Source organism: Microtus pennsylvanicus, chromosome 5, assembly GCF_037038515.1.
Source record: "Microtus pennsylvanicus isolate mMicPen1 chromosome 5, mMicPen1.hap1, whole genome shotgun sequence".
NCBI classification, from domain to species: Eukaryota; Metazoa; Chordata; class Mammalia; order Rodentia; family Cricetidae; genus Microtus; species Microtus pennsylvanicus.
This window is the reverse complement of record NC_134583.1, coordinates 75,018,394-75,041,206: the sequence shown is the minus strand read 5'-3', so window position 1 is coordinate 75,041,206 and position 22,813 is coordinate 75,018,394. Positions and strand designations below refer to the sequence as shown.

Sequence of the window (22,813 nt, the reverse complement as noted above, 5' to 3'; positions counted from 1 at the left end):
GAAAATACAGCTCCCGGGAGCAACAGCTGCAGGAGGCTTGGTGCACCCTGAAACCAAAGGGTGCCTTTAACAGGGATAGCTGTGGTTGTGGGGACAGAGCCATCGATGCAGGTAGGGATGCTTAGCTGCTTCCAAACCATGGCTTTTTAGGGAAGGAACCTGGAAGCTCAGCAATTTGACTCAGAAGTATATTAGAGACTATCATATATAGCTCTTCTCTATCCTGTGCTCAATGGTATTAGTAGCTTGAAACCCACCAGCAGAAGCCCTCACACCGTAGAAATGAACAAATCCCACCACAAATGAGACTGATAACCTCCCAGAGAGCTGAGCGCCACCTGCCAGAGGAGCACAATCCTCCTGCCCCTTCTGCCTCTGGCTTTTCTAGTCCCCATCAGTGCTTCCTTTCTGGATGAATTAAGCCCGAGACAAACACTAGGGAATAGATTATGCAGTTTTTACACATCAAACCCCTGGGTGCACAGCAGGATGGGATGGAAAATGAATCGGCAGTGGGTTAGCACACGTAAGTGGAAAATAACCAGCAAAGCTCTTAGGGGTGATATGGAAGTCATTTCAGTAACAGCTAACATGGAAGCACTTAGCACACATTGAAGTATGTTCATTGTGTCCGGTCTTCATTTTCCAGTGTGCTTTTGAGTTGCTAATGTTTCCTGGGGTCCTCTGACCATAATGACCCCAGGAAGAGATGGCAAACTTCTTCCATTTCTGCCACACTTGTACTATAAAGAATGAGTTTGCTGGGCAGTGGTGGCACATGCCTTTAATCCCTACACTAGAGGCAGAGACAGGTATAACTCCGTAAGTTCAAGGCCAGCCTGGTCTACAGAGTGAGCTCCAAGACAGTCAAGGCTATACACAGAGAAACCCTATCTCAAAAAATCAATCAATAAATGAATAAATAAATAAAAACAAAAAATGACAGTACCCTTTTCTCCATTAGAATCTAGAGAACCTGGAAATTCAAGATCAGGGTGGCATTGCTGACTGACCTTGGGTCTTGGTTCTGTCTCTTCCATTCTGAGAGAACTTTGAGTTAAACAGTATTACAGCACTCCTCTGCCTGACTCATAGGCCCCTGTGGAAATAAGCGTGGTCACATCTTTCATCTCTGGGCCATAAGAGAAAGCGTTGTAATGGTGGCTTCCAGGGACTTTTCTTAGACCACTGAGATCATGACAGATGTGAGCTAGGATTGATCTAGTATAACACATGGGTCCCCCAGTTCCCTCTTCTCGTCCTTCATTGTGATGCTGGAGTTAGATGCCAAATACAGGGACCAGGAGATAACACCTGCTTTCTGAGTCTGGTCTGCTGGTGACAGGCAGGAGGGAGCCCCAGTATCCCAGTACCCAACTTCAGCACAGCTATCACGCTGAAGCCAGTATTCAGCTCTGGATGTAAAAATCCCATGTTTGTGTCACAGCTGCAGCGAGACTGTGGAACCTCAGGCATCACACCCAGGAACTCATGTTGAGAAACCTTCAGTGCTGGCAGAGGGAAAGGTGGCTTGTCACTACCATGGCAACTCCTGTTAGAACCAGAGATGAGATGATTTGAGAAGGCGGGAGACGAAGACACACTTTCTTAACGCAAAGGATAGCTGGAGTCATTCTCCTGTAGATGTCCACTCTCATCGTCACGTGGAATCGTCAAGAGAATTGTCTGGGTGGCATCCAACAAAAGGAGATAGAAAAGCAGAAAGCACAGCAGAGAGAGGGAGAGGCGCAGTTCTGTGTCCCGGCCTAGGGAAAGATTTCAGGAGCAGCCTTGGCAGCTGAAGACTGGTAACCGTCCTTGGGGTGTTCATGATTTCTACAGGGGACCCGTGACCTCGCTTTGCCTTCTAGTGCCCTATCATTGATAACACGACCCTCATGGAAAATAAATAAAGTAAAAACACAGAAAAAGAGTTTATTTCAGAATAGCATCTGGTACATAGTTGTGTACAAATGTTATCTCCCTGTGGCTTCTATGCTGTGCCAGGCAGGTGAGTGAGCCTAGGAGTGTGTGTGCCATGATTACGTCTGACCTGGGAAACAGAGAACACCATGGCAGGAGATACTGGCTTCTTTGGTTCTGGTACAGCAGCATTGCTGATGTGAACAAGGTCAACTCCAGCCCAGATCTCAGTTTTCTGAAAACTAAGAGATTGAAACAGATGGTTGCTATGAGGACATCAATGAAAATATTGGTTCTAGGAAGGAGCAAAATGCTTGCCATGTTTCCAGCATTGTCTTGTCCTCACCTCTCTGGCTGCTTTCTGGGAATTTTTCAGCCGGGCTCGGGCGCTCAGGTCATTGGAACTCTGGATGTGCTTAGGGAACCTGATGCAAGGAACAAGTGGTAAGAACCTTCCCTCAGGGCTTAGAAGCCTCTGCCCATTGTGACATGAGCTCCCTTTCTATGACAAGCAGTGGTCATTCTCTGCCACCTCCCTGACTGGGCAGCAACTGAGAAGATCAGGGACGGGGTGGAGGGCTTTCCAGATATGTCAAGCTTGTGAGGCCATGGAGAGGTGAGGAAGCCAACCTCAGTACATTCAGCTCTTTGGAGAGAATGACCAAAGGGAGGCGGTTCAACCCGCCTGTGGACAAGGTTGGAAGATGGGTAAGGAAGATGGCCTCCCTAGAAGCTTCCTCATGGAATGTGGCTGTCATTGAGGGCACAGAACTCATCAGATTTCCTTCTACTACCTATGGGAGCATGGCCTTTAACAAGTACCTTCCTTTGGCCATGGTTTCTCTACCTGTCAAATGGGAAGCTCAGCATTCTTTTGAGGACTGAATGAATGCACGCGAATCTGGGGGAGGCTGCCCAAATCTGTACTCTTAATACTTGGGAAGCTGAAGCAGGAGGATTGGGAGCTTCTAAGGCATCCTAGGTTGCTTAATAAGACAGAGTTTCAGAAAATAAAACTGAAAAAGACAGAGGAAGGACACGGAGAGAGAAGAGAGGCATGGGGAAACAGAAGGGAGGGAAGGATGTGGGAATGACGAAAGAAGGAAGAAAGGAGAATGAAGAATGGAAAGGAGGAAAGAAAAGGAGGAGAGAAGGAAGGAAGAAAAGCAAGAAGGAGGAAGGAAGAAAAGGGGAAGGAACGAGGAAGAAAGGGGAAAGAAAGGAAATTCTTGGCACAGTGTGGGCTCTTGAGAGTGCTCATCGGGCAGCAACTGTCACCTACACAGGCGTTCCCGTTTCTGAACACCTGTCTTCTAGTACTACATCCCTCACTACATTGTGAACTGTCTCTTCCTCCTAGAGCATAAACTCCATGGGGCCTTTGTCACTTTTCCTCAATGGCGTTCCATCAGTACCTAGAGTAGGATCCAGTGCAGAAGGCACACTCAGTATTTGTTGAATGAAGAATTCTTAAACTCCCAAGTCCTGTCCGATTTCCATCACCAGATGATGAAATGCACAGAGCCTAGGAGTGTGCCCTTGATCACACCTGGAATGTCCGGACTCGAGCTATCCTGGCAAGACCCTTGTCTATTGACATCGTAGACAGCCCAGTTTAGGCATGCTGTTGTTCTAGGGTCTTCTAGAAACTTTTGCAACTGTCTCCAGTGTGAGGTCTTTTCTTTGTGGTCCAAGTACTTTTCACCCGCCCTTTAATATGTACCTTCCATGCCTTCTCAGTTTCCCAGGTCCAACTTCCTCAACTTGTCCAGAAAAGGGAAATTCCTGTGTCCTCTTCTGCTTTCACAACCAGAGGCAGAACCTGAGAAAAGACGGGTGTTCAAAGCACTTAGTCAATAACATGGGGGAGATTTGTGAAGTTCTTTTTTTTTCGTGTGTATGTGAGTAGTGTATGAGTGTGTTCACATGTGTGGGCATGTGTCTATGCACACGTGTTTGTGGGGGGCCCAAGGCTGATGTCAAGCATCTTTAAACAGCTCTCCCCCTTGTAGACTGAGGCAGAGTCTCTCACTTGAAGCTGTAGCTGGTGTATTGGGTTAGTCGGAACAGTCATCTTGCTCTGGAGATTCCCTGTCTGCCTCTTGAGTGCCGGGTGACAGGTGAGCTCCCGCTCCCGTCTGGCTTTCATGTGGGTGTTAGGAATCTGGTCCTCAAGCCTGCACAGCAAGAGCCAAGCTCTTTAATCAGTCATCCCTAGCTCCCAAATGAAGTTTTTGTTTGTTTAAAAGAAAAAGATAAAGGGAAAAGATGTTGGCAAATTTGGGTCTTTAAAATTTACAACACTGATCACACTCTCTTCAGCACCACCTTAGACTAAGGCAAACAAGTTTTTGTCTAATCTTGGCTTTTTAAAATGTAAAATGAAATATACCAAAATTAGAGCGCTGCCGTGAGACTAATTCATTCAGAAGGGCAGAGGTAGGCAGAATAGCCAATCAACACTTCCTAACTATAGTGTATCTGCATCTTATATTCATGTATTCACACATACACACACACACACACACACACACACAGCATTCACGCATTCACGCATGCACACACACACACACACGCACCTGCACACACACTGTAAAATTTCCTTTATTCCATTAAGATCAAAAGTAATATGTGGGGTATATAAAATAAAACAGAAAAGTCTAACTAAAATAAAATTAAATTCCAGTATAAATATAAGTTAGAATAAGACACTGAGACTGAGAAAAAAAAAACTTAATTTGGGTTCCCTGGGAGCCAAAGTCAAACGGGAAATAGTATCAGCCACATTTTAATTTTGTTCTATTTTAGTTTAGTTATTTATTTTTTAAGACAGGGTTTTACTGTGTAGCCCTGACTGGCCTGGAACTCACTATGTAGTCCAGGCTGCTTCAAACTCACAAAGACTTGCCCGCCTCTGCCTGTGTCAGCCCCATCGTCATAATGGCCCATGGTGAGAAAAACGTTTCTCAGATTAAATGGCTACTTTTTCTGTCATCTAAATGTCAGTTAGGATTGCGTTTGACTGACTATGAGAATGGAGATGTAGCTCATCTATATATAATATATAGCTTGTGTCATATATTACCAGCAAGTGCAAGGCTCTAGGTTTGGGCTCTGGTCACCAGCATGGTGGGGGTGAGACCGAGAGTATCTTAATCAGACACAGATTTGTGTTCCTCGTTAAATAGCAGCAAAGTTGGGCACATGTAGTTGTGGCATGAGTGAGCATCTTTTGGGAATATACCCAAAAGTGGTATTGCTGGGTCCTGAAGTAGACTGTGTCCTAATTTTCTGAGAAATTGCCATACTGAAATCCAAAGCAGCTGTACCAGCTTGCACCCCCACTAGCAATGCAGGAGTGTTCCCCTTACCCCACATCCTTTCCAGCATAAGCTGTCGTCAGTGTTTTCGATCTTGGCCATTTTTACAGGTATAAGATGGAATCTCAAAGTTGTTTTGATTTGCATTTCCCTGATGGCTAAGGATGCTGTGCATTTTCTTAAGCGTCTTTCAACCGTTTTAGGTTCATCTGTTGAGAGTTCTCTGTTTAGGTCTGTACCCCATTTTAAATTGGATTATTTGGACTTTTTTTTATGTCAAGTTTTTGGGTTCTTTGTATATTTTGGAGATCAGTCCTCTGTCTGATGTGGGGTTGGTGAAGATCTTTTCCCATTCTGTAGGCTGCCGTTTTGTCTTGTTGACCATGTCCTTTGCTTTACAGAAGCTTTTCAGTTTCAGGAGCTCGCATTTATTAATTGTTTCTCTCAGTGTCTGTGCTACTGAGGTTATATTTAGGAAGTGGTCTCTGTGCCAATGCATTCAAGTGTATGTTTTTCTTTTATGAGGTTCACTGTGATTGGTTTTGTGTTGAGGTTTTTGATCCATTTAGGCTTGTGTTTTGTGCATGGTGATATGGATTTATTTTACATGTTGATAACCAGTTATGCCAGTACCATTTGTTGAATATTCTTTCAATATATTCAAACATATGTTTAATATGTTTTTCCATTTTATATTTTTAGCCTCTTTGTCAAAAATCAGGTGTTCATAGGTGTGTGGATTAATACCAGGGTCTTTGGTTTGATTCCATTGGTCCTCCTATCTGTTTTTATGTCAATACCAGGCTATTTTCATTATTGTAGCTATATAGTAGAGTTTGAAGTCAGGGGTTGTGATACCTCCAGAAGTTCCTTTATTGTACAGGATTGTTTTGGCTATGTTCATACCAGCATTATTTGTAATAGTCAGAATCTTGAAACAACTTAGATGCCCCTCAACTGAAGAATGGATAAAGAAAATGTGGTACATTTACACTTTGCAGTAGGATACAGTGGTAAAAAAATAATGACATCTTGAAATTTGTAGGCAAATAGATGGATCTAGAAAAAACATATTGAGTGAGGTAACCCAGACCCAGAAAGACAAATATAATAATTAAACACTCATAAGTTGCTTTTAGGCATAAAGAAAAAACAAAACAAAAGAGTCAGCCTACTGTCCAAAACCCCAGAAAACCTAGACAACAAAGAGGACCCTAACCTAAAAGAGACATACATGGTTCTACATAGGAAGGAGAAAAAGACAAGATCTCCGGAGTAAATTGGGAGTGTGGGGGTCACGGAGGTTAGAGGGGAAGAGGGAGGGAAGGGAGGGGAACGAAGAAAAATGTATAACTCAATAAAAACAATAAAAAATAAATCTCTTCTTAAAAAATAGCAGCCAAGTGCAGAAGCAGGCAGATGAGAGGTGGGAACTCTGCTCCAGGGAGTTTTCAGAGCCGGGGGCTCTTTCCAGCCTTCTGTTCAACCATTTTCATCATCAAGCAAGTCCTCTCCATGTAGTAGGGAGTCTACATTCCAGGCAGGAAAACAAGATCACGGGACCACAAGAAATAAGGTATCTGTTTCTAAGGAAAACAACCTTGCAGGCTAGTGGGTTCACATAGCCAATACAGCTTCAAGGGAGTATGGGAAGTTTGTTTGTTTAAATCAAGTACATTGTTTAAATCAAGTACATTGACATTCCAAGTGAAGTCAGGTTCCGTTATGAGATAAAGTGAGAATCCACACATGGTAGGTCAACATTTCATGCCATCCCCAGCCACAAGTCCAGCAGGGCAGCCTGGTAAGGAGGAGTTCGGAGGAGAGGCGCTGTCCGTCCACATCTTCAGCTTAACTCGAGCCTTTGGCAAAAGTCCTCCCTGCTGTCAGCACCTAAGAGCGTGGAAAGAATAGTGCTGATCGTGAAGTTTCCAGAAGGAACTTTAGATGAGTGGGGGAAATTAAAGAAACCGTTGGCTGTGAGTCAGCGGCAGCCCATCTGCGAGGACAGTAATTGTCCCATTAGAGGTGACAGTCATTTTGCAGTTGACCTTGCTGCTTGTACTCTGGCTGTTGCTGGGCAGGAAAGGCTTTCTTTCCCTCCTACTTACTTTCATTTTCCTACTTAATATTTCAGTCATTGACTGACGGAAGGCCGAGAAAATTTCACCACCAACTAGTTAAAAAAGCTGTATTTCACAGTTACACTATCCAACAGAAGGGTTTATTCCACAGCTATCGTGTTATAGCCATTAAATATATATTTTAAAAGAGTGAAATTAAAATGCCAGAGCCATATTTTAACAGTGATTTAGTCCATAGACTTGCAGAATATAAATGAACTCAAGCCAGTTGTCAGCTGATGTGAACCATCGTCCCTGCTGTCAAAGCAGCCTCCCCACCAGCCTGGGGCTCAGGGCTTTTCTGAGAGGGTTGCAATTTAGTGGGATGGAGGGAAAACAGAGAGAGGCTCCACTTGGAGCCTGTTTGCGCTATTTATATTGATCTTTAAAATTGATTGTTGGGGGGGAGTTTACTGGGGATGAGATGGGGGATGGCAACATGAGGGAACAGATGGTCGAGTGGGGGGTGGAGAGGGAGAGTAACAAAAGAGATATCTTGATAGAGGGGGCCATTATGGGGTTAGGGAGAAACTTGGTGCTAGGGAAACTCCCAGGAATCTATGAAGATGACCCTAGCTAAGACTCCTAGTGATAGTGGAGAGGGTGCCTCAACTGACCTTACCCTGTAATCAGATTGATGACCACCCTAATTGTCACCATAGAATCTTCATTCAGTAACCAATGGAAGCAGATCCACAGCTAAGCACTGGGCTGAGCTCAGTTGAAGAGAGGGAGGAGGGTGTGTGTGTATCAAAATCATGATGGAGAAATCCACAGAAGTTGACCCAAGCTCATGGGAACTCATGGACTCTAGACCAACAGCTGGGGAGCCTGTATGGGACTGACCTAGGTCCTCTGCCTGTGGGTAACATATGTGTAGCTTGGTCTGTTTGTGGTGCCCCTATCAGTGAGACCAGGATCTTCCCTGACACATGAGCTGACTTTTTGGAACCTATTCCCTACGGTGGGATACCTCGCTCAGACTTGATGCAGGGTGGAGGAGCTTGGTCCTGCCTCAATTTGATATGCCATGCTTTGTTGATTCCCGTGGGAAGCCTTACCCTTTCTGAGGAGTAGATGGGGGTGGTGTAGAAAGGAAGGGGAAAAGGAATTGGAGGAGAGGAGGGAGGGGAAACTGAGGTTGGTATGTAAAACCAACATGGCCTCATGGACAGCATGGCCTCTTTCTGTAAAGCAGTATTGGTCCCCTTCACATGTGACACACGAGGGCTCAGTCAATGTTGTTATCTGGGGTGGTGGTGCAGGCAACAAGAGGGGAAGGGGAGGACAACAAAAGGTTTGTGCTAAATAAAAAGCCATTAAAAAGCTGGGTGGTGATGGCACATACTTTTAATCCCAGTACTCGGAAGGTAGAGGTAGGTGGATCTCTGTGAGTTCAAGGCCAGCCTGGTCTACAGACCGAGTACCAGGATAGCCAGGACTACACAGAGAAACCCTGTCTTCTGTCTTGAAATACCAAAAAAAAAATAAAAAATAAAAATAAAAAAAGAAGGAGAAGCATTTATTGTTGTTTAGGAGTGACATCAGTCATACCACGTGACCACATGTGATTTCTAAAATTATGAAACATTCTAATTTTTGTATATCCATATGATACAATGCATGCAGTTTACTCATATGTAGAACTGTACAAAGCACTAAGTGTGAGGATTTGGGGAGAATGTTTTCTCCTTTACTTGTTTTGTGGTTCTGAGAATTGAACCCACACTAGGCAAAGTACTCTACCACTGAGGTATAGCCCTGTTTTTCTTTTTACTTTTTGTTTTGATGCAGACTCTCACCAAGTTACCCAGGACTTGCAATCTTGAACTTGCAATCTTCCTGTCTCAACCTCTTATGTAGTGGGTTACAGTTTTGTGCCCCCAGACCTGGTTGTTTCCCTATGCTTTTCCTCTACCGAGTTTTTATTTTATTTTATTTTATTTTAAGTCAAGCATATATTCTACAAGTCTCTCCAGGAGCAAATTCATCGGTGCCCCATAGGCAGTTTCTTAGGTGACGAGGGTTGGGGGGCAGGGTCTGCATACATACAGCCAGTGGGCTTGCCTGGTGGTTTCGTTGTCATTGGTCTCGTTCTTCTCAGCCCACAGGCAACCACTGGGACATATTTGGTGGTAGTTCTCTTGTTATACTGTGTTCTAAGTTACCTGTTATTTTGCATGCACAGGTTATATATTCACATCGGTGGTGGTGGGTTATACATCTGTGAGGTTCAAACTCCATTGCCAGGAAAGGAGGAGGGTCCCAGGAGCCTGGGAGGTGGAAGAGAATTAAGAAACTGTAGACTGATCCGACATACTTACTTCATATACTAGGTAGGGGGTCCCTGACAGGCACACAGGCACACATTGATACCCACAGGCAGGTGACACATGAGCCTACAGACAAAAATACATGGGCAGCTTGGAAAAGTCAAAGACTCAAGCCTTTGACATCAAGGCCACATTTGTGCAGAATCCACATAAAAATGTCACTCTGCCAGGCATGGCTATATGACATATGATGTAACTGTTTACTTTTGGGGTGCCCAGGACATTGAGTATCACTCATCGTATGCAGACTCACAGCCCCCAATATCCAGTGTCATTATATTGTAGCAGATTCACTCCAGATAGCCATATCAGCGCCATGTTATCTAAACACAAAACCGACCCTTACGGCCCTCTTTTCTCAACAATAGCTCCGTCTGTTTCTTCCTTCTGTCCACTCTTCCAAGTCCTAAGTGTCTTGTAGCTTTTTCACAGACGGAGTGAATACCCACAGTATCAATAGTATTTATAATACAATCTCCCAGCCTACCCACCCAGCACACACTTGCACAGATGCCAATCAAAAGCCTCCTGAACATAAGTTGTATTCGAACATGGAGGAATGGAGAGAGAATTCCGGTTAGCCAATGTCTTTATACTTCAAAAGAGAAGAGAGGAGTTGGGGAGATGGCTTGGTTGATAAAACATTCATCTTGAAAGTGTAAGACCATGAGTTTGCTCCCCAGAACCTGTCTTCTGTCTTGAAATACCAAAAAAAAAAAAAAAAAAAAGGAGAAGCATTTATTGTTGTTTAGGAGTGACATCAGTCATACCACGTGACCACATGCGATTTCTAAAATTATGAAACATTCTAATTTTTGTATATCCATATGATACAATGCATGCAGTTTACCCATATGGAGCTGGGAACAGTGGCACGCAGTTGCAATCCCAGTGACAGAGAGACGGAAACAGACAGAAGATCTGCATGTTGGCCAGCTAGTCTAGCATGCTTGGCAACCTCTAGGGCTGAGAGCAGACCCAGTCCTGAGAACATGGGCTGGACACGAGGCTCCAAGTGCCAGGGCTCCCAGGCCTGGGAGGACGTCAGGCCACACAGTTCTGTCGTTGTTCAGTACCTTCACTTGTGCTACTTTTTGCCACTCTTTGCCAGAGCGTGGAAACTTTTCCAGGTTCCCTGAGACCTTGAATCGGAAGAGGCCCCCGGTGGCTTGAAATGTTCGTCTGGAAGGAATATTTCAAAGTTACACGGTTTTTTTTTTTTTAACCATTCCCTCGTCACACCAGAAGTGCCCATACCATCTTTTATCACTTTGCAGAGGAAGCCCGTATTTGGCACACAGATTCAGCCGTGTCTGGTTCTAATCAAGCCGCGTGTTGTGTTTCCAGTTTCCTCAAATTGGACTGGTACAGAAGACACCAGAATCCACCACAAGTGCTACCCTGAAGGAGATCCACTGTCCGTACTTGTCTCAGCGGGTGGAGACGAAGCTGCCGCCGATATACAAAATCCGAGAGAAGGTAAGATAAACGCGGGCCCCACTTCCAGGATCCCCGGGCTTTTCTGAGGAGGCAGCAGTTTGGTCAGACGATGAACTCGTTTGCCCATGCCATACCCAGGTTCCCTGTGATGCTCCCAAGTGCTCTACAGCTAGAGCTGGCTCCTGCTCCAGCCGAATGAGCCGGGATTCTCCACAGGAACCTTTAGTCACTGACAGCCATGGTCTGCCTCCCTGGTCAGTTCATGAGCAACTGCCCCACCTCAGTAGTGTGAAGGAGGAAGCAGAAGGGTTTTAATAGCGACATCAGTGGCACCGCTGTGAGCCTCAACTCAAGCTCCACGCTTCAGGGAACCCATCCCCAGGGGCTTCTAGGATCTGGTTAGGTTTCCAGGATTTGGTTTCTGCCATCCTTATCAGTCAGATAAGAGGTTGGCTCCCGTGCCGTCAAAACTCCTTGCCAGCATTGGGTTCTGTGCATCTGTGCACTTTTGCATCTCTATCTCCAAAGACGTTTTGAAAGAGAATTTTTCCCGTGTCAAGGATTGGTAATAGGGTTGAGTTTGGAAGCCCCACACCAGTGCCCACATTCCTCCTCCGGTGCTGTTCGCTCCATGCTGGTGATGGATCCTCGGTCCCACCCCTTGTCCTTCCCCACCACTGTGCCCCAATCTGAGGGCATCCCGCAGTTCTGACATGTACCTTTTCATCTCTCTCCTCGTTCTTCTCCAGCAAGCAGCAAACAAAAGTTTCCCCTTCTCTGTGCATGACAATCGCTACAGTTTTGAGAACTCTGGATACTATTTTGACTATGTGAGTACTTCTCTGCAAACTGGTAGGGCCTCCGCGATAGCTCAGTGGGAGCGCTCTTGCCTAGCATGCGCGAGGCCCAGGAGCCATCGCTAGTGCAGCCAGCAGGCAACTGGTAGAATGGGGAGCAATGATGGGTCTCTTACTTTCTAAGGTGCACAGGTTACGGAAAGCCGTGTGTTCCTTAAAACTGGAACTAGGTAAAAACAGCTAGGGGTCTTCAAGAAGACTCACAAAAGGTCGCAAAACAAAAGCCCCTCTCTTGAAGCTCTCAGAGTCGGGTGGAATTTTTCAAGCCTGCACAAGCCTTCTGCCTCCATACATGCTCAGGCCAAGCTTACTAAGTGTCTGCCTTTGGAATTGTCTCTTTTGCGATTCCTCGAGTTATCCCAGGGGTGCCAAGTCCCCTGCCACTGGAGAGCTTAAGGTCTGAGAGTACTCGGTAGTAGCTTAATAGAGCATTGGGTGTAGAGATGTAATACCAGCTGCAGGTGTCATTTTCAAATTCCTAGTAGTGACAGGGACATTTAAAAACCAGGGGAAATTGATAAAACAAACGTTCTACTTAAAAAGTTTCAACTTTATGTTATTATGAAAGTAACAGATTCGCTAAAACTTCAAACTTAGAATTTCCCTTTTCTTGGGCCATTGCCAGGCATCAAGTGTTTTGTATCTTTGCTTCTTTTGAGGCGCTGTCATAGACATTAGGTCGCAGTTCCCAACAAGACCCCGCTAGACAAATTTAGTTCTCTGCAGTGTAATGCATTGCCAAGCTAGGTCACACAGTCAGATGCACCTTGTTTCTTTATAAAAAAAATTATATTTTTTATTGTTTGGGAATTCCATACACGTATATAATGTGTTTTGATCTCACCCACCCCAAGCCCTCCCCTCCAGCGCCTCTCCTATCCCTGTGCCCACTTTTTTCCTCTCAACTTTGTGTGTTCTGTTTTAAACTCACAAAGGCCACTCCAGATGCACTTTGAACTTAGAATATTTTCAGCTTCCATTGGGTTTATTGGGTCCTAAATCTAAGGGCATTTGCATATTTTATGCAACCCAATATTTCCTCTGAATTATCAATTCAACATGTAGAGAAATTCATATAAAATTAAATATTGAAATTACTATTAAATTTGTTTTAATAAATTCTTAAGCTTTAAAACATTTTTTACATATACCCTGTGTGCGCGTGTGTGTATTAGTGTGTGTGAGCACAAGCACGTGTGTGTGTGTGTGTGTGTGTGTGTGTGTGTGTGTGTGTGTGAAGGTCAGAAGACAACTTGCAGTTGTTTTTCTCCTTCTACCATGTAGTCTCAATGGAAAGAACCCTTCCCTGCAGAGGAATCTCGTTGGCCCCAGAAAGAATTATTAGCCAATTATTCTACATTTCTCTTTTCAAACTAAATCCTTAAAAATCTGATACACATGTTACTAATCTCAATTTAAACTTCTCCTATTTAAATGCTCAGTAACTAGTGGCCAGTGGCTGTTACACAGGATGCCACAGGTTAGCATATATCAGGCAGAAGAATGTGTCAGGCAAGCTTCAGGAACACTTCCCAAACTTGAGAAGCCACTTGACAAAGGCGCTGTTAGCAGCGCTCTTTGTTCATCAAGCCTTTACTACACACCAGTGTTTCCCACTATCTTGTAGCACTCCTATGGGCTAATCGCTCATATCCTTGATACAGCAATGAGCAAACTGAGAACCATTGAGATGAAACATCATGCCCTGAGAAACCTTTCCCTCCACACAACCGTGTTCCAAGTAAACAGAGCAGTTTAACCTGAAACCCGCTTCCCTTTGACAGAGTACTGAATACAGAGTCAGAATTTCCACCCTGTCCTCTCCAACTGGCGTCTTAATGTTTTCTTCATAATAAAAGTCTATTTTTATTTTACTGTTTGTGTATGAGTGTTTTGCCTGCGTGAATGTCTGGGCACCATATCACCATGTGCCTACCTGGTGCCCATGGAGGTCAGAAGAAGGAGTCAGATTCCCTGGAAGTGGAGTTATAGATGGTTGTGAGCCACCATGTGGATGCTGGGAATCCAACCTAGGTCCTCTGCAAGAGCAACAAGTGCTCTTAACTACTAAGCTGTCTCTCCAACCCCACTTAATATACCTTCCAAATTGTCACAATAGCATATGCTCATCAAAAAAGTCAAGTAAGTGATGGTGAGATGATTCAGTGGGTGCTTGTTGCCAACCTGGAGACCTGAATTTGATCCATGGGACCCACACGATGGAAAAGAACCAAGTTTCACAAGTTGTCCCCTGCCCTACACCCTCCCCCCCCACACACGTAAATATTTTTTAAAAGTCAACCCAGATTTATGTAAAATTACAAATAAAATTTTCCTTCTTGTTTCCCTTTTCAACACCTTACCCTGATCAGGGTCTAGTGGGCAGATCCACCAAGTGTGTATCATGTCAATGGCACAAGTAGCCTTCTTTTCGTGCATCTTAGGAGGGTGATGAGAGCCTCCAGGAAGATTCCAGAGGTTTCCCAGCTTTCTCTGTCTTCCAGAAGTGTTTCCATCACCTTAACATTTGGAGCTTCAGTTTATGATGATTTGGTAGAACAGGACCTAGGACAGCGCCAGTAGTTCAGTAGCGTGGTTTGCCTACTGCACAGGTAGTCCTGACTAAATAATTTGGTTCACAAAACTGCTTAGGTTTGATGCACTTCTTTAGAATGAGGTTTTTGAATTTTTATCTTGACTACTAGTCTGTCTATTTAAGCCTCATGCTTCCTATTGCATAGAGTTTAATGATGTGTTTGCTTAGAATTTGTCTCGTCCATTTCAAATTTAATGGCATCATGTCAAAGTACCAGTACTTTTCTAATCTTTAAAATGTTCTCCAGTTGACAGTTGAATTCAAATACTTGTCATTTTTGTTAATGAGATTATTAAAACTATGAATATTCTCTAGTTCTGGCTATACCAAGAAGATATTATTATTCAGACCTAACTGATAATTCTAATATTGTTCCAGTATCTGAACAGAGTTAAAGCTCTCTGCAGGGGTTGCTTTTTTCTTGGAGAAATCTGCAGGTGACCATTTTTATATCCAGAAGGTAGTGCCTTGTTAATACACTTCTTAAACATTTACACTTGAAGGTAACTACTAGGAAAATATCAGAAGACAGAATGAGCAAATAAATGAACAAATAACAGTTAGGCAAACACATCATTAAAATCTGTGTTAATCAGACCTACTTTGTCTGATTAGTATTTGCCTCCAAATACTCTTTATTTAATTTTTAAATTCTCCTTTAACAGAGCTGTTTGGAAGATCCTTGCATTTCTAACGTGGCCAGAATTCATTAGGTTACATATTTGCTGCTGATACCTGATTTTGGTGTTATGTTAAGTTTGATGGAGGACACTCGGTGATTTTGACTTCTTATGTAGTAGAGATTATTTTTGCATGTGATTAATTTTAAAGTGTCTCATTAGTGATTAAAAATATTATATAGTCCCTCCCTCATTCAATTGCAAAATTATTGGCTGAGGACTGTTAATTATGTTATAAAATATTTCTTATTTTATTGGCCTGTCAATTTCTGCTTCTAAGAGTTCCTCCTAAATTCAACACTTTTTGGTTTTTCTTTAAATAGTTTAGTATCATGTCTTGTTGCATAAAAATTCATGATTGCTCTATTTTTATCTTGATGGCTTCGCCATGTACCACTATGAGTTTCTGTTGTGGGATTCTGCACACTGTGTGTGAAGATGTATGGCTGTGATGTGTGTAATAAAAAGCTGGAAAGCCAATAGCTAGGCAGGATGTATAGGCAGAATTCCAGGAGAGAAAGAGGAAGAGGAGGAGGAGTACGAGGAGGAGGAGGAATCAAGATTTGCGGAGACACAGTGAGGAAACAGGAGGTGCAAGATGGAAGAGAAGTAACACCACATGATAGAATGTAGATTAGTATAAATTGGTGAAGTTAAGTTATAAGGATTAGTTAGGAACAAGCCTAAGCTATAGGCCAAACTTTTACGATTAATAAGAAGTCTCCATGCCATTATTTGGGAGCTGGCTGGAGGGACAGAAAATGACTTGTTACAAGTATCCATCACCCTATGTGTCTCTTTTAGCCATGACTCCTGCCTTGCTGTGCTGTTTTACAAAGTGTAGTTCCTTCATCTTTAGGAATTAAAATTTTATTTTTACTAATTCTTTGAACATTTCATACACACATGTGGTGATCATATTTGCCCCATTCTCTCCCCTAACTCCTTCCGGATCCACCTCCCAGCTCCCCATCCCTTCCCAACTTCACGTCCTGTATTCTCATGGCTATGAGAGTATTCCCTGGAGCCTCTCGCCTACCATGGCCATACCCTTCTGCCAGAAGCCATCAACTCTTTATCCCTCAGTGAGGGGTTGGGGCTACTGAGTCCCTCCTTACTCCATGCTGGCCTGTTGACTAGCTTGATCTTGTCCAGGTCTTATGCTGACAACCGCGACAGCTGTGAATTCCTAAGTGCAGTAGTGCTGCCAGGTTCAGGGTGTGCTTCCTTCCAGTCCTCCCTGACCTCTGACTCTCTGCTGTCTCTTCTACAACTGTCCTGGAGTCTTGGTGGGAGGGCGAGTGATACATATATCCCATTGTGTTTTCATGAACTTTGGCCATGCTGCTTTGGGTTTGTCTTCCTTTATAGGCCACTGTTTCTCTGTGTAAGAATTTAAGCCGTTCACATTATTTGGACAGTTACAAGTTTTGGTCTTACACTGGTCACTCACTTTCTAGTGCTTATCTATCATAGTCTTGCTGTCTCTTTTTTTTGCCCCTCTCTTCCCACGGTGCTCTGGCAATTGAACTTATTTGCTTATTCTCACTTCTGCTGACTTTTGACTAATAGCTTCTTTTAAATACAAATGCTGGGGCTGGAGAGATGGCTCAGTGGTTAAGAGCATTGCCTGCTTTTCCAAAGGTCCTGAGTTCAATTCCCAACAACCACATGGTGGCTCACAACCATCTGTAATGAGGGCTGGTGCCCTCTTCTGGCCTGCAGACATACACACAGACAGAATATTGTATACATAATAAATAAATAAATGTTAAAAAAATAAATAAATACAAATGTTTAAAATGTGCACTAGCAAGGCACTACTCTGTGTATACAAATTGAACGCCCGAAGACTTCCCCTAGGATAAAGAGCCCCTTCCAAGGACCTTATCTCTGTTCTTTCCTCCCTGGGGCTGGCAGGGTGGTGGCCTTGACTGGCTTCTCTCAGTCTCTGGATGAACCCCATTTCCATCTGCTGCTCAGCCACTGGTCCTGATTGCTCCAGTCTGACTAAAACCCTACAACTTCCCTCCAGTCTCCCCTCGCCCCTCTCTTCCTCTATCCTTCCCCCTTCCCTTTCCTTTCCATGTCTAAGCACTTCCTGCTCGCCCCCTCTTGTTCCTTCCTCTGAAATTTCCAATATATTTCATGGCCACATGTGCAGCAAGTGTTTTGACTTATATTGTCGTCTGCTTTCCTTGCAGTTCCTTCCTATATGATTTTTTTTCTTTTTCCTTTTCTAGATTATCCTCAGATAACTTCTCCAGAAGATGCCATGTGCCCAGCACTTCTCTTTGTCCCCCCAGAGCCTCTCTCAGCCTTTCTTCCCTGCCCTGACTCAGGCTGCTCTGCACAGACTGTTCAGCAGGAGCCATTGCACTGCCCCTGGGTGTTTCCCCACACTCTACCTACAGTCTGTAAATGCAGTCATCCTGAGTATTGGTGGGGATTGGTTCTGGGATCCCCTGCAGATACCCCAATCAGCGGATGCTTGTCTCTTCCAGACAATGACATAACACTCACATATTACCCACGTAACCCCTGCATAGCCTCTAGACGACTTACGATACATTGTAAATGCTGTGCAAATCGTTTTAATGTTGTTTAGGGAATTATGATAAAGAAAAAGCCTATCCACGTTCAGTTCAGATGTGATTAAAGTATTTTTGTTATACACACACACACACACACTTTCCATCCCCAGTTAGTTGGACTTGAGTTTGGTTTAAGTAGGGAGGCAGATGCCAGCTGTGGCACAGACATATAGTCTGATTCAAGCATCCTATCAGGCTCCATTGCCTCCTGACTGATGGGCCCTTGTGAACAGCCTTGTTTTATTGGATGCAGACTGTGGAACCACTGGTTTTACCTTCCTTGTCCAGTATCCTTCATGGCAAAGAAACACTGAGAACAGAGATAAGGCCCTGACAGGATGTTGTTGACTTCTGATGCTCAACAAGTTGGCTTTTTATAACAATCGTCTTATGTATGCCTTTAATTATATACATGCTGTTAGCTGATTTCATTGAAATCCTCAGAACTATGTGGTCTTGTGCTTTTCTTCCCTAATCTTGTCCCTCCTTCCTAGGGCTTGGGACGGAAGAAGACCTCACCAGAGAGAAGACAACACATTTCCAGGAATTTCAATCTCTGGGCCTGCGACTTCATCCCGTCATGTTTTGATGGCCTTTCCAATAACAGAACATCATATGTACATAAGGAAGCCATGGTCATCTCAACCTTCCGACGCTTCCCTAGATGTTACGACGAAAAATGGAGTGCCTTCAAGTTTGTTCCCAGAAAAGGCTACACAGAGTTTTTGGAAAACCAGCCAAATGAGGAGTTTTCTGTTGACACAGAGGCTGTCCCTCCACAGGAGCCCGATGATTAGAAGATTCGAAGCTTCTTGACGACGTTTGTGATGTCATCTCATCAGGCATTCACAAAGTATATGCTCTGCTCCAACACTTTTGTGATTTTCATAAAGTTGAATATATTCAAATTCTTACCAAGCTGTGCAAAGCTATACACACATGTAAATAAACTGCTAAGAGTGTCAGTTTACCTTTGGGGGAGTTAAAAAATTGTGTAGTTCATATATGATTAAATTTTCATTCTGAGATTCCAAACAATGCAGAGGAGGCAAAACCCCCCTCGTTTCTGTTTTAATTCCAACCCTGGTCCTGTCATTAAAAGTCATTCAACTACTTGCTTGAATTCAATGCATGTGCATCCAGACATATGCATATAGATACATAAAATCTTGAGCGGATGCTACGTCTCACCATATGTAACATTTCATAGCTCAGTTTTGCTATCTAGCCATGTACTTTGGTTTTCTTTCAACATCATATATAACTTGATTTCTTTTCTTAAGAACTAGGTGATGGACTAGAGAGACGGCTTAGTGGTTAAGAGTGTATACTCTTCTTGCAAAGGAAACTCATTTGAGTCTCAGCACTCACACTGGACAACTCAGACCACCTGGAACTCTAGCTCCAGGGGAATCTCATGAACTCTGGCCTCAACAGGCACCTACACCCATGTGCACCACCCCGTACACACATAAAAATAATAATGTGAACCTTTAAAAAGTTTTTAGAAAGAACTAGTCATGCTTCATCTCCAAGTCTGGGTGCCCACTATGTTTTTAGAAATTTACATTTTCTTTTTACTAGGCAATTGGACTGTTAATAACTTTTGGAGTCCTTCTACAGCAACTGTGGTCTCATAGACAGAATGCTCTGTAGATACGTTAGATCAGCCTCTTTGGGTGCATGCTTGTGTGTACCTCAGAAGCATATAACAAAAGTTTAACTCATGGATGTGGAATTGGATAAAATACACAATCCAACATCATGACTAAACTGCTTTGGAAAGACTGGGACCATTAATCCCCTGCCAATTGTATCTGTGAGTTTGCATTTTTCTCCCTTCCCATCATCTTTTGGGTATTTATAGGTGAAAAGACAATGATTTTGCTTCTATTTTCCCTTTTCTTCTTTGCACATGTATGTGTGTGTGTGTATGTGTGTGTGCAGATCAGAAGTTGACTCTTTCACTTCGTTCAATGAGGCAAGATTTCTAAATCAAACTCAGTGCCCCCCTATATGGCCAGTCTCTAGCCTGTTTTCCCTACCTCCACCTTTGGAGACTGGAATTATAGGTGAGCTGCAACACCATCCCCGGGCATCCACACAGGCCTCCTCACACTGGCATGGCAAGAGTCTTAACTGATGAGTGCCTCCCTAACCTTAGTTTCTTAATTTATACCATAATGTTATTGTTTATGATGGAATATTTTTCTTATTAATCAGAATTAATTATTATTAATAACATTATTTTTATATATTACTTAATAATAATTAATAATTGATTAATTATTAATCAGACAATCAGAACAAGATTGTCATATAAAAACAATGAAATCTATTGTCAACTTGATAGGAATTTCCTCAAATGTAGATGCTAATTTATGGGAAAATTGTCAACTTTGTGCTATGGTGTATCTCCCCCTTTATTCTAATCTTTAAAAAATTCTGGGACAGGCTCCAAAACCACAGAGACAACTGTCTTGAAAAACAAAAGCAAAAAAGAATTCTGAAGTTCCCTATCTATGCTGTAGTGTTCTTGAGCAGGTCTTAGGCATACGGTCACAGCCACTGGGAATTAATATGTGCCATCAGTCTGTCGTGTTCTGAAAATACAGCTTCACAGCAGTCATTCACCACCTTTGGCTCTTACAATCTTTCCACATCTTTTTCAATGGTGATCTCTGAGGCACGCGCATGTGTGTGTGTGTGTGTGTGTGTGTGTGTGTGTGTGTGTGTGTGTGAGTGAATGATATAGATATTCCATTTAGAGATCAGTACCCCATAGTATTTTATTATCTGAACATTGACCAGTATTGGGTCTCTGTATTAATCATCATCTATTGCAAAAAAGAAGTTTCCCCAATGACAGTTGAGAGGTACATTAATCTACACAGATAAGAACTTAGAGGAGAGTTTATTGCTATGTTCACTTAGTAGAATAGCAGTAGTAGGTTCTCCTATAGGACCTATGTCCTGGTGAGTCATGGGTTTTTGTCTCAGTTAATAGTACTGGCATGAATTCCATCGTATGGAGTGGACTTTAAATCCAATCAGAATGTCGCTGGTTACTTCCATAACATTTTTGCCGCTATTGCACCATCAAACGTATCTTGCCAGGCTACTCACTGCTGTAGCTTGGAGATGGATAAGATTGATGATAATTTTCCTCTTTCAGTAGTGTCCATAGCATCTTCATCACTATAAAAGTTATCCAGTAGGGATAAAGCTTCCAGGTGGGTACCAGCTTGACTTTTCTGTCCTATGACTCCATTAAGAGGCATCTTTAGCAATGGGGGTTGGCTTTCAAGTTATGGAGGATAACCAAGAGAAATGGCAATATTACATAATGTTTGGGTGGGGGGGGTCTATGATACCCCATTGACCAACATCTCAAAAAGCCTACCTGATACTGAACTTTTTATTTGCTAGCCTATGGTGTCTTGGAGAAGGATTGCTCCCTGTTAAAGGGTAATTCCATTTAAATTCCACATGCATACACACACATATGCATGCACGTGCATGTGTATATGTGTGTGTTTTAAGAATTTTACCGTAACAGGCTTCCACATGGCATTTTCAAAGGTCTTTAGTGTTATCTCTCCACGCACTCTGTCCTGTGTCCTGTCTTTCCATCCCTACCCCACCAAGTCCTTTGTGCTGCACTGTACCCTAAGCCCCCTTCATACCACCTGTGATGATCCCATTGCTCTTGAAATTCCCCCATGGCTCCACAGCATTCGCATATGAGAGACAACATGTCACGCTCGTCTTTCTCAATCTGGGTTTTGGTGGTAAATTTTTAATATTTTTTAAAGTTTCACTTTTAGATTAGCTATGATTAGGAAGAAGTTAATGGTTTCCATATGTAAATCTTTCATTTGTCCCCACAGCTGTACTTCTAATAAAATGATCTAAAGAAATAAAAATTAAGTTCTACTAATTTTCCATTTGCTTCTCCCTTCTTTTCTATGTAAACATTTCTGTCTTTGGCTAAGCAGTAACTTGATATCATTTTTGACATGTTCTTTGGGTAGGTCTAGATATACTTCAAACATTAGCATTAATAATACTTTAATTTTAAGTTTATAGTGGAACCCAGAATCCCAACCTCTTCTGTAGGTTTTATAGAATTAAATTATACATCATCTAATTGAACATAATCTCTGATAGTCTTATTTAATTTTTTCCCTCTAATGCATTTTTTTTGAGTACATGCATGTTGAGTTATTTTTTTTTCTCAGAAATTAAGGCTAAATAGTGACAACAGCAACCATGTCCCTCGGGTTCTGACTGTACTCCTTATTTTCCTCCCAGGGCTGGCTCTAGGCTGACTTTGTGTTCCTTCCCCAGGCAGCGTATGTACAGATTCTCTCACACCTCCTTTCTTTATCAACAATGCCGTAATAGACACCGTCCACTCTTGTTCCTTGCCTGGAAAATACACTTATAATTTGAAGTCACTTGTTAGTATTTACAATTTACTCTATCTGTGTGTGCATGTGTGTGTGTGTAGCACCAGAAGTCAATGCCAGGAGTCTTCCTTGACCACGCTCCACTTTTTATTTATCAAGACAGTTTCTCTTTCTGATTTTTATTTATGGATCAATGCTGCCAGATACTAACTTTAGTGGCTAATGTTCTGTCATTCCCCTCCCCTCACCGCCCTTCTCAGCTACAGCACACACATTTTGTTTCCAGAATGTATGTTCCTGGCTTTTGAGGAACATTGTATGCTGTGTGTGTGTTCTCATACTGACTGTGGCAGGGCTATAGTGAGAGACAGGACAGACAAGTAGCTCTGGGTGTGGCTACTAACGACATGGAGAAAGAGCTTCCAGTTTATCTGACCCCAAATCCAAGTACCTACTTCTCAGTTTATCCACCTCAACAATGCCTTTGATTCCTTTTAGTGCTTAGCAGAGAGAATGGTGGGGACCAGACAAGGCA

At 43.0% G+C, this 22,813-nt stretch overlaps 1 protein-coding gene across 1 annotated transcript; it reads left to right on the top strand.

Annotated features, from left to right (window-relative positions):
* The first annotated feature begins 2,580 nt into the window (after nucleotides 1-2,580).
* Nucleotides 2,581-18,838, top strand: Tex36 (testis expressed 36). The gene is made up of 4 exons (XM_075974872.1): nucleotides 2,581-2,631; nucleotides 11,047-11,178; nucleotides 11,889-11,969; nucleotides 18,361-18,838. Exons 1-4 carry the CDS (start codon nucleotides 2,581-2,583, stop codon nucleotides 18,661-18,663), a joined length of 567 nt encoding a protein of 188 aa, XP_075830987.1. The 3' UTR covers nucleotides 18,664-18,838.
* The last annotated feature ends 3,975 nt before the right edge of the window (nucleotides 18,839-22,813 follow it).